Source organism: Bactrocera oleae, chromosome 2, assembly GCF_042242935.1.
Source record: "Bactrocera oleae isolate idBacOlea1 chromosome 2, idBacOlea1, whole genome shotgun sequence".
In the NCBI taxonomy this organism is placed as follows: domain Eukaryota; kingdom Metazoa; phylum Arthropoda; class Insecta; order Diptera; family Tephritidae; genus Bactrocera; species Bactrocera oleae.
Window position 1 is genome coordinate 18,077,690 of NC_091536.1, and position 12,474 is coordinate 18,090,163.

At 35.7% G+C, this 12,474-nt stretch overlaps 2 protein-coding genes across 2 annotated transcripts; both read right to left on the reverse strand.

Annotated features, from left to right (window-relative positions):
* Positions 1-62: 62 nt before the first annotated feature.
* On the reverse strand, positions 63-7,976 carry LOC106627795 (cilia- and flagella-associated protein 43). The gene is made up of 13 exons (XM_014248070.3): positions 7,790-7,976; positions 7,448-7,716; positions 6,353-6,729; positions 5,102-6,300; positions 3,959-4,775; positions 3,568-3,795; positions 2,637-3,130; positions 2,021-2,579; positions 1,545-1,688; positions 1,346-1,489; positions 1,125-1,261; positions 507-668; positions 63-439 (listed from the first exon to the last, which is right to left on the reverse strand). Exons 1-13 carry the CDS (start codon positions 7,816-7,818, stop codon positions 283-285), a joined length of 4,716 nt encoding a protein of 1,571 aa, XP_014103545.3. The 5' UTR covers positions 7,819-7,976; the 3' UTR covers positions 63-282.
* Positions 7,977-9,980: 2,004 nt separating this feature from the next.
* Positions 9,981-11,381, reverse strand: Xport-A (exit protein of rhodopsin and TRP A). Its single transcript, XM_014247880.3, has 2 exons — positions 11,004-11,381; positions 9,981-10,231 (listed from the first exon to the last, which is right to left on the reverse strand). Exons 1-2 carry the CDS (start codon positions 11,200-11,202, stop codon positions 10,101-10,103), a joined length of 330 nt encoding a protein of 109 aa, XP_014103355.3. The 5' UTR covers positions 11,203-11,381; the 3' UTR covers positions 9,981-10,100.
* Between the last annotated feature and the right edge of the window lie 1,093 nt (positions 11,382-12,474).

Consider the following 12,474-nt stretch of genomic DNA (forward strand, 5'->3'; position numbering starts at 1 on the left):
ATATTGTAAATCAAAATTATAAACATACCTATACATATGTATTTATGTATATTATGTATATAAATATGTATATAATGAAGCCAGTAGTGGGAGAATACAATATTTGCTCCATATCAGCTATTTTTATGACTTCAAATGACGACGTGTTATAATGATGTACTCGCTCAGAGCGTCGCTAAGCTGACGTCACACAACTCGCCGCCATATTGTATTCTCTGGCGTTAATAAGAAACAACAATTATAAAATAAACATAAAGTCTCGGTTAAATTGAAGAACTTGTATTAATTCATTGGTTGTCCACAATCATCAGGCGGTGGTCCCAAGGTTGGGAATGTACGCAAACGTTGCAATTCTAAAATTGTTTTTAGCTCTAATATATGTGCGTAATCCTGTCGCACTTCGTTAATCAAGTAGCTATGCCGTTTTACCTTTTCCATGCTGAAAGCAGGGAGATGAAATAATTAAGCTGCATAACATGATGCATTGGCAGAGAGTTAAGTTTTACCTTTCATTGCGCTCTCTTTGCAGTTTCTCCTCCAAGAGAGTATCCCGATTTGCAGTATATAGGGCTACATCTACTTTAACCTCATCGATTGATCGATTTATTGTCTGGTTTTTGCGTTTGATTTCAACTATTTGATCTTTACATTCTAAAATTTTCTCATTGCTGGGTTGGAAGAACATAAGAACAAATATCAAGTATCTTCAGCGTGAAAATTAGGTTAGGCCTTATAAGATTAAATAAAAAAAGATTCAATAAAAGAAAGTATGAAAGTATTGAAAATAATTCAAACTCAAAACTTGATCGAAAATTTCCGAAAGTTTATTCGAATAATATTTAATGGTGGAAATGCTCTCAAAAATTGAATATAGCCGGCATTGTATATATTTCTGGGTCATAGCACGCCTTTTTCAAAGTTCAAAACGAAAAAAATTAACTCGAAAGCAGCAGCTATGAAGCAGAACAATTGAATTCTTCTTTATCACAAATGAGTTTCAGAACACATTATATCTTTAATAAAAGTTGATAACTTAACTAAATCATCTAATTCTTTCTTACTTCATGAATTGATTTTTAGCTATTTTCTTAATCGTACTCTGAACTTTCATTAGTCGTACTTACATGCGGTCTAAATTTTTACGGTATGCCGTTACGCGTTGTTCAATCAACTGGTCAATACTGCCTATTCGAGATAGTTTGATACGCTCTTCTTTAACTTTCTTCCATTTTCGCAACAATTGTAGAAATTCGGCGGTAACCTTAAAAAAGCATGAAAATTATATAAAAACTCTAACAATAAACTAAAATACTCATAAGCTCGTTAATAAAACCATAAAACTTACCTTACACTTCTCGATAACTTCTAACATGTATTTAAGATAGTCAATATTTGCACGATACATTTTGTGTTCCCACTCTTTATAGAGCACCTGACGTCGGAAGACGGCTAAACGTTGCATTGTGCGTAGTTTTTTAGCACCAGCTTTCTACAAAGAGGTTTCTCAAAACCGTCTCTTAATAACACCGTAGTGGTATTCTTACCTTGATTAAGTTATTCACATCATTTATATCGTCAATGTTCATTAGAATGCAGTTTTGTAAATTCTTCATGGATCCACCGATTGATGTTTCAACCTGACCCAAAGGCAACACCAGTTCCAGACGTTGATTTTGTACGATGGTGAACTATAATGTTAATAGTTATGTTATCAGAGGACTAAAGATATCCAAGATCGAATGAGTGCTCGCTTGAACGAAGATACATTTAAATAATCGTACATTAAATGAGATTATGCGAGAGATATTTTTTAAAACACTCTTTAAGCTAAAGAGATAGCCCCAAGGGCTGCTGAAAATCGTGAAAATAGCTGTATGCCAATAAAATAAAGTGGTCTTGGCAATAAGAACGCTAATTGGTGCATTGTTATGTTCTAACCTCAACCTTAATCAACCAAGCGAATTTCATTCAGTGGTTGCTTTGAATTGATCTCCACACTTCTCTTACTATTCATACTCACATACTGTCCCGATAGGCGATCGGTTTCCGACATCATCTGTTGTTTGAGACTTCTCAAATTATTTAAATCCGTTATAGAATTATTTAATTTGTCCTGCGAATCGGTCAAATGGAAGCCTTGACCCTTAATCTTAAGCTCGTTCTCGATTTTCTGTCGTCGCAAGCGTACGAATTGATCCCAATACTTTGAATCTAGTTGATGTGGCGCATTTTGTATATCGTCTAAATGTTGTAAACCAGTAAAGTACTCCTGCACTTCGACGGGTAAGGGGAATGTGAAACGGCTCTTATGGACCAAACGAGCAGCGACCTCATTACACACCAAAGCCGATTGAAATGAACGTTGCTGCATTTTGGGGCGTCGTCTAAAAAGTTTATTCAATTCGTGCGAAAAAGTCGGCACATTCGCGATAAAGTTGCCTTTAAATTGACGTTCAATAAGCTTGTCGCGTGTACTTAAGGCTTCCATATCCTGTTTGATGTCAGCGATGGATTTTTCAGAGAATTCTATTAGTTTCACATAACGATTGGTATATTCATTGGCCTTTTCGGTTTCAACTCTATAATGTCATTGGAAGTGAGCAGTTTTGTTGAATTGAATATAATGAGTTACTAACCTCAAATCTGCAATGGTATTACGCAAGGTCACACGCTGATAGAAATTCACTTTCAAACCCAATAAACGCACGCGGAAATGTTTCAAAGCAAAATCATATTTCAGCTTAAGTATCGCCATTTGAGCGCAGCGCTCATTAAATTTATGAATATAATTGATTTTCAACTCGTTCGTCTTGCGCTCGTTCACATTCAGTATGCGTAAGTATTTGTTTCGATCTTCCTTTAATATGCGCAAAGTTTCCTCATATATACGCAAAAGCTTTTGATCCTCCAAGGTGTATTCGTGTGGTTGTCGTTTCGACATAAACTCTGGCTCCGGTGGCGTCTTCTTGATCTCCTCTTCCCACAATTTCTCCAACACACCATCCATCATTGTATTTAGGGCACGCATCCAAAAATCAATAGACCACAGCAACATGCGTCCACGTTTCTGATCGCTAACCACAGCCTTTTTGGCGCGTCTATTGATCGCTTTGATCTCGGAATCATCAACCTAGAGGGAAAATTATATATTGAAGACTTATGTTGTAAATAGATAAAGATCTTGCTTATAGATCGTTCGTAGATTCAGTAATCCGTCAGAGTTAATTTTTTGTATTAAATGAGTTCTCATTAACCTCTTTAACTTATCGGATGAAACTTAAATGTGTTGATTCCACCATTTAGTAGATGACATCAAACCGCATACCTCAAAAATCCTCAGACTTTGGCAGGCGAAGGCGCGAATGCATTAACTATTTGGCCCCACAACAAAACAAAACAGAACAGAAGTGATCTCTGGCCAAAATCTCTTATAAAACTATTAGCAGACCACAAAAAGTATAAACTTCTCAGCTTAAAATAAAACGGAATATTCTTAAAGAACTTAATACCGGAAGTTTTAGCATAAACAGTTGAGTTAGTAGCATTACTAACCTATCCTTTTCTTACCGTCATTATACGTTCCAAAACCTCATCGTTCATTAGTACTGGCACCGTTAATTTCTGCGGCGTAAATGTTTTCATACCCAATAGTGTGAGCATAATATTCATATCGTTATAAATATGAGTCAGAGACGCATTTGTTTTTATAATACTTTTCATGATTTCTTCTTTGTAAAGTTTTTCTTGATCAAACAATTTATTATACTCTTCGCGTATCGGCACATCCAAAAGAACCTAAGAGATAATTATAGTAAAAAATTGAAAGAGAAAGAAAGGATAATATTTGTTGCAGGGTACTTGAGAGGAGACACCGTGCATAGAAAACCAACAACATAATCACACATACATACGAGTATGTACAATATCATAAACGATGACTAAATTATTATCTACTCACCTTGAATTTAATGTCGTGGTTACACATCTGGTTCGCCGTAACCCAAGTTATATCCTGCATTTGGAAATCCTCCGACATTAGATGATCAAAGACATTACCCACAATTTTATATAGTTTACGTTTCTTCTTTACGACAGCAGCTGTCACTTTGACTTCCGCCTCAGCTTCATCACCAGTTGGAGCAAACACAACACTTGTGGCGCCAACAATTTCTTTTTGCGGTACATTTTCATCTGTTTCTTCGTCCTCTTCGACTGATTCGAGATCTTGAAAACGATATAAGTCGAAAAAATCTGCTAAGTCTTTCTGCACTTTGCTTAATGAATAGTTCTCGAATGCGTTGTTCGCAAAAATTGCACGAACTTTTGTGCTAATCTTTAACGAATTTTGTGCAATCAAATTCATAATCCAATCACGTATGCGACTCTTATCAAGGATGCTTTCCATTAGTGAATTGTGCTCAATTTCGCAGACTTTACGCGCCTCCGCATTCAGCTGATTTAACCAGGCGTAGTTAAGGCAAAATTTCCTATAAATACCTTGAGTTTTACCCGTTACTGCGATGTCGTAGTCAATGAGAGCACGCACCTCCTCCTCCAATTGAGCCAGACGTCGGTCAATATTAGCGCGCCGTTCATAATTATCTTTCGAAATCAACTGCTTAGTAAACGATGCCGTTGAAGGTGTTTCAACCTCCTGCTCTAACTCGAGCTCGACTGGTGCTTCGAGTAATTCAGTGTTCTCGCGTAGGTTATCGGCAAGCGGTGGGAGGCGAGAAATCTTCAAACAACCAGATTCCAGTAAAACTGCTAGATATCTGAAAAAAGTTATGTAAATAGGTTCTGTGTTTATGGTATACGGCAGAGTATATTAAGTCACACTAAAAAGTTGATATTGAGGTCTTTAAGTGACCCTGAATTCCATAAAGATCCCAGACATATGTATGCAGCAATTGCAAAATAAGGCAGTTAACTTTCAAAAAGAGACCCAATATTTTCCCGGACAGCCGGTGTTATCATAAGATTAAGGATCAGGAGCTTATGAAATTATGAGACTTATTAGTTCGGAGATTGATAAGAACCCAATTTCAACTAGCAATTTGCAAGTTCAACTAACCATCTTAAATATAAAAATTTTACTCACTTGCTGTTATAGATTTCTTTTATGTGCCTTATGAGACGCTGCGAATAGCTTGAATACAGTTTCCGACACACCACATATGGCTTTGAGGTACGCTTATGATGACGAAAGTGAATCATTAGGGTGCTAACATCATAAGTAATTATATGATTTGAACCCGCCACGCCAGAGACATATGCCACATGCAACGTATTTAAAGTGCGCATTAAGATCACTTTTTCCATATGCTGTATGAAATAAATATCTAGCGAGAAACTGTCTACCGGTAAAGCAATAAGTTCCACATGATCCTTATGAGAGACGTCCAACAACGTGATGCTTCGATATTTCTTCTGTAAGTTATACATGCGTCGATTGACAACACGCTTCTCTGAGAGCCATGAGGATATCCACAATTCATCTGCATATGGAATATCAGTTTCTTTGATTTCATCTTGCGATAAAAATGACAGGGCATGATCCTGATCGATCAAGAAGAAGTGCAGCATGCGTTTGTGCGAGCGACTGAGTAACGGCACTACGATGAGAAAACGTTCGGACTTGAAATCCACAACCATTTCTTTATACTCGTTCTTCATGGTTTTGATTAAACCGGTTTGATTTGCTAAATATATCTCTGATATGCCATATTTATCGACCTCCGTAATGTGTAGAATAGTGGGCGCACGTATCTTCTCGAACGACAAAAAGTACACCTTACCATCTGTAGTGCCGGCGGCAGCAAATGGCGAGGAATTGTGCGTGGCAATGCAGGAACCGTTCGGTATTTGCAAGGACGAATATTTGATGTTGTGGCTTATTTCGAATGCGCACAGCATATTGCCACGTGTAAGTACGAGTAAGTTCTCTTCCTTCAGCCCACGCAATATGGTAAAGTCTTCCACCGTATAGTTCGAGACGGAAAAGTCGATAAGCTTGCTATAGTACTCGCTCGCCTGCAGTTGATACAGTGAGCCCACATCGTCGGTAACGTAAGCTTCGCCGGCAAAGTTCGAAACAATTTTCACAATCGGCACACGAATATCTTTCAATACCCATTCCACAGCCCAGTTGTTACGTTTGTGAGTTATCAATGTCGCACTGTTGGCGTTGGACACTATAAGACCCTGCTTGTGCGGAAATAAACAGTGTGGTTGTGGTTGTTCATGGTGTGAGAATGTGGTGCCCCACTGACGTGACAAGTAGAATTGTGCTACTTCTATCTGTAAATAAAAATGATAATTTAACTAGTAAATAATTGCATCCATAACTTACACTGAACACAACACCGAAATCATTCACCACATACATCACATCGTTTTGCGAACACATTGCGAATTGTGTACTTAACAAATGCGATTTCGGCAATTGGACTCGTGATATCTCATGCAGTACCATCGCCTCAGCGGTATAATGCATTTCCCAGAAGACTATCGCCTTTTCGAACTTTGAGAATTGCATGATCAGAGGCCAAGTGCGGCTAGAACAGTGCAATGAGTGCACTGAGCATTTAATACCAGTAGCGACCTCTACCAATAAATTACCGGTACGACAATTCCAAATACGAAATGAATAGTCCGGGAATCCACTTAGAGCGATAAGCATATCATAGTTGGAGAAAAGCATGTCCACATAGCTGACGACGTTGTTACCTAATAATAATTTGTAAAAGAAAAATATTTTATAAAAAATTTTAGATATTTCAGAAAGGAGCGTTAAATAAAAATTAAACAATCCTTGGAACTCAGCAAGTCGCATATAATACTAGAGTCATCATCAGCCGTGGATAATCTCTTTTCTTAGTCTGTAATATAGTTTAATGACTGAAGGATTCATCGAATATTACAAAGGTTTTTAGGTTTCTAGACCTTTTTTAATCTATTTAACATATATTTTTCTATTTATAAAAAAATGCTGACATTTACGAAAGGTGAAAACCAGCAAAAATTGGCACAACCACAAATGGCTAACTCCACTGTTTCGACCAATATTTATTCTCTAAGTTACTGTGAATGATAAACACTAAGACCGATTCCTGTATCTTCAGTTCAGTCGGAAATCAACTTTCCGAAATGAGAGCATTTACTTTCATAATACCTCAAAGGATATTTTGGCATATTCATGCACCAGGAAGGTAAATGAGCCCGATAAAAAGCGCGCGTTCAAAGAGTATGAGCGAGAGAGAACACCCGCGAGTTTTAGGGTCGAAGCTCTAAATAATTTCAACTAATTATTGCCACCACTACGGCGAAGTCGGCAGTTAAACTCGAAGCGGGCTCTTTTTCAACAAGTTTAGATGGTTATAGACTCAAAAAACGTGAGAGTGTATTAATATGTAATATATGGTATGCCTAAATACTTCATACATACAACGTAATTGTAACAGCTTGTGCATATCCGGATAGCGAACAATGTGTATGGTTGGCCGCATAACCGTCTCCGAATATGCGAACATCGGCAGCGAGAAGTGTCCAGCGAGATTACGTGCACCCAATCCCACGCCCGGATTATCAATGGTGTAGTACAATTTGTTTCGTGTCTTCAAGTCGGTGAAATGTATTGTATGATCGTGAAGCGTCGCCAAAGCCTCCATGCCAATGCTGATTAGCGAATATGGCGAGGAGTACGTTGCCCTTAAGCTAGGATGGAAATGCCATAAGTATTTAGTTGCATAAAAATAAAATATTAAACATAAGTTATTTATTAAATTACCAAGATTCCCATGCTTCCGAGCTGGACATTTGATTACGTTTTATTAAAAATTATTTTATATTTCAGCAAAAAAAAGAAATTATTTTTTGAGTTATTGGAAATTATTATATATTTAAGAAAAAAAAGTTTTTTTGTAGTATTGAAAAATGGAAAATCTTTCTTCACGCATTGAGTTGCTGAATAAACTAATAGACTTGAAATTGGTTTGAATCATGAATGTTGATATGGAAACGAAAAATAACTAAATAAAGGAAATAAAAAGCCGCTATAGTTGCCAAGTAATTTCATTTGTTTACCTAGAAATTAGTTATTCGACTTTCGGCGACAGCGACTGCACAGTTGCTTTGTTTCCGATCCACTTAGGTTGTGGCTTCTAATACACTTTTGAAGAGTTTCACAAGTTTTGAGACGTTTTATGCTAGTTGATGAATTTTTATGAGAAAAATCATGAAATAAGTAAGCTTTTAAGTTCGAAAGTGTCTGCTGAGCGATGAAACTATCAAAAATGTTCCAATATTTTTAATTGTATTTACAAACTTCAGGCCGAATTCTAAAAAAAAACGTTATCTTTTACTTCCATTAAATACTTTCTTCAAGACTTTCAGAGACAAATATATATCAGATAAGGCTAAATATATGAGTTCTTGCCATAAAATATTAACTATTTACTCGGGCTCTCTCTCTGGAATGATACTCTGGTGTCCTAAGTGATGTAAAAAACTTCTTCATTTGCAAGAAATCAAAAAACACCCGGTAACTTAATTTGACTTACGCTTTTTTTCTAAATATTGTCACAGGGTCAATATTGGGTAAATATTTCTGGACAGTTGGTATAGAATCCATATACACTTAAATACTTATCTTCATCTTTATACCCACCAGTTCTTTTTACAAAAGAGAGGAGTAAACACATCTCTACAAAGTCACCAAAACTCTACAATAGTACAAATATTCTTCTTCAAATTAGTGAACACACAATTTTTGCGTAGAACGATGCACAGGATACTGAAATTTTATTCAAGCTGCTCACGTGATTTAATTATGCATACCAAGCCACAGATCTAAACTACGTTTACATATATATGAGTAACGATAATTCCTTTTTTATTTATTTATTATTTTCTTTATATTTTTTGTATTTTTATATATATTTATTTATACGTATATTCGTAAACATCATTTGAGTTCTTAGCAAAGTTGATTCATATCCATGAAATATTGATGACAAATTGTAACTTTTAATATCAATAAAATTAAATGTTGTGTAATAAGCAATAAGCAATAAGTATATGTATAGTATAGTATAAAGTGTAACGTGTATGGTATAATGCGTACATATCTATTGGAGAAGATGCATAAGCATTTAATTGAGATCTTTCCGCAATATGCCATTTGAAACACCGTTATACATAATTATATAGAGTGAATAAATTTGTTTGAGTAAATATGTAATAGAGTTGAATATATATGTAATTATATAAGCAGTATTATATGTAATTGTCACTGCATTTGTGACTTTTGTCTCATTTTAAGTATTGATTATTATTCTGCATACTTTTCAAACAAATTTTTTAGTAGACATTTATATAAGCCAGCATTTAGGCGCCTTTAAGTATATATTAGTATGTGTAGTATATGTATATTATGTAATATATTTTCATATGTATATTGTGGTAGCTCATATCGCCGTCGCCCAAATCGTCTCATTTAACCAACAAATATTTTTTGTTGCTTTCACTATTCTAAAGAACTCTTGCAGACGTTGCTCACGTCTGCAGACGCCTTTAATATCCACGTCTTTATATTTTGTTTTTGGTTTTTGCATATCTACACCACTAGTATTATTAATTCTAAACTCTTTTGTTATTTGCTCAACACCTTGTTTTTGCTGCTCCGCATCGTTGATCTGCGCCAAATGATGTTCGATTATTTGATCAACATAAATAAAATCGCTCGATTCATTCAACGGCTCGTTTGTTTGTATTTTACGTTGAATTTCGTTGCGATAGTAGTCGTTAATCAGTGAGAGCATACCTCTGGTGTACCAATAGATAATGCCCATGAGGAGCACACCCTGCATGAAGGGTCCGACCATTTTGAAACTTATTATACGTCAATATGTAATTAATATGCAATAAATATATAATATATGGTACGTTGATAAACAGAAACAGTATTCTTTTTTCTTCACTTTTGATTTCTTATAGCACTTGTGGTTATAATATTATATATATGTATGCTTTGTTTATTTGTATTTTAATTAATTTTTATATTTTAATTCGCTTGAATATTTTTTGTTGTCTTACATAAATTACTGCGCCACTTGGAAGGACTCCAGCCATTCTCGCAACATGTAGTAATGCTCTTTAAAATTCGGCCAAGCCATTGTAATAATCAGCATGATGGAATTGGCGAAAACAAAGAGCTTCATTATTTCCACGGCTAAAAAGAAAAAAAAATAAAATGAAAACAATTATTCATACATTTGTTACTTTCATAATTATCGTAATTAATGTGAGCAATAAAATCATTTTGAAACATTCTCTACCACTTTTTATTAACGGCTGTAGAGATCATCTAAACACATAATCATAATCATGTTCGATTCGCTATTTCTCTACCCGCCGTATATGTGCTCAGCTCTCCTGCTAAAAACTGTATATATGAAAGCAATAATAAAGCTATCCAGCTCAATTCAAAACAAGAGAGTTTGTGAATACAAATGTTTAACTTTTGGGTCTACTTATCTTTTTAAATTGCTTTATAAATAAATGGTTAGCTTAAGAACATTTCCAAGCTAAGAATTTGAATAAAAGTCAATAAGAATATTCCTGAACATATGGCTCTCCTACTATCGTTTACTTAGGGCTTTTCTATTTTAACGATTTGTCAGAAAATATTGATATTGATGCCACGAAACCCCTTAATTTTTTACTAATTATCAAATCTGGTAGTACCCAGAGTCATGTAATATGTATTTAAATAAACTCAAAATTAAACGAGGTATTTTGCTTTTCCACCATAATTCGATAGAATGTATAATATATTAGGCACAACTGAAATATCTCAACAAAACTTAAATAAAGCTTATACCATCTGGTCTATAACCCTCACGTCATGTCTTATATACTCTTTTTTCGATTTTATATAATATTTTTTTTTCAATTTGAGGTCGCACTTAAACTTTGATGAAAAGTATAAAAAAGTAGTTTACCTTCCGGCGAACGCAAGTAATCGCCAAAACCGGAGTTCAGATCCTTCTCCGAGTGCAACTCCTTGGCCTTGTCTGCCTTGAGCTTCTCGTCCACTTTGGCGTCGGCTTCTTCCTGCTTGCCCGCATTATTGCGAAAACTGTTTCGCGATTTGCCATAACCCGACGAGGAGTTGGCAAATGCGCCTTTCTTAGGCTTCATTTCGAAAGTACTTCTTTCACTTGCCCCTTGCCACTGGCCACGGATCACTGGCTGCTAACAGAAAAAAAATGTAATTCAATCAACAATTTCGCAGCCTGTGCAGGCCACAAATTGTTGCGAAAAAGTTCCGACCTCGACGCTTAGTGGTAACCAACTAAATTCTAAATTGTATTATGCTACATTGACATGAGAACTTGCGCTGAGTCGCGGAATTTTGGGTCACTTGTACACACACACACACATACGCACGGGGACATGTCTATGGCTTCCGAGTTGATTTTATTGATTACCTGTTACTAAATCTTTTCAAACAGTAGAAAGTGAAAAGCAAATCAAGAAATAATCTTATCATATACCTACAAAGAAGTATAGGTATGTGGGTAATCGGTCAGTCGCAAGCGAAGGCGAATCATATGATAAGAGGGTGTCATTATTACTCATTACCAAGTGTCATTAGTTGCATTGACAGTTGGTAGAATTATGATATTTCACAGAGAGTAGGGTCAAAACTTCGTCGATTATGTCATACTTGAAGCCATCTCGTGTAAACATTACATCATCCATCAATATGGCATGCTGTTGACAATCCTTGGTGGAATAAAAATCCAGATCCGCTCCGGTTACGTTGACCCGACTGTCGTTGGAATTTCTTGTTGTATTCTAAGGCTATTAAGCGGATCCTCAACAAACGTGACTCTGACCCTTATTGAATGTCCATAAATTCGGATAGGAGAGCTAATCTGCCTCATTAGTTTATAACGACATCCGATATATACACTGCATTTTCTAAACTTCATGGTCATGAAGTGGATTTGGCCGAAAGGCAGTAGGAACATTTTACTAAGAATATTCATGAACACTTCGCTTCTGTATCTACTTAGTAGGATAGGCTGGTACACTATTGTTTCGATCTATAAAGTGTCATATAGATTAAGCGAAATATTATAATTTTTAAGAGAAAATTATAATAATATATATAAAGTGTCTAACCCTTTGGCATAGACTCTGGAAAGCACGCTAGTCAACCAAACAGCAAGTTTTCTTTAAAAATTGCAGAAATATTGTAGCTATTATGCATATTATTGTTCTAACAGCTCACGAGGCAAGACTATGAAACTTCAATCGTTTTGGGTTAGGTTATGTTTGACTATTTATAGTTATATGAATGCATTCACCTTTGTTCATATAAACCACTAGATACGACAGCTCTGCGAGCTAGTAATATATAATTTGATAAGATAGTAAGTCCGACAAAAACACATGTTCCACAAA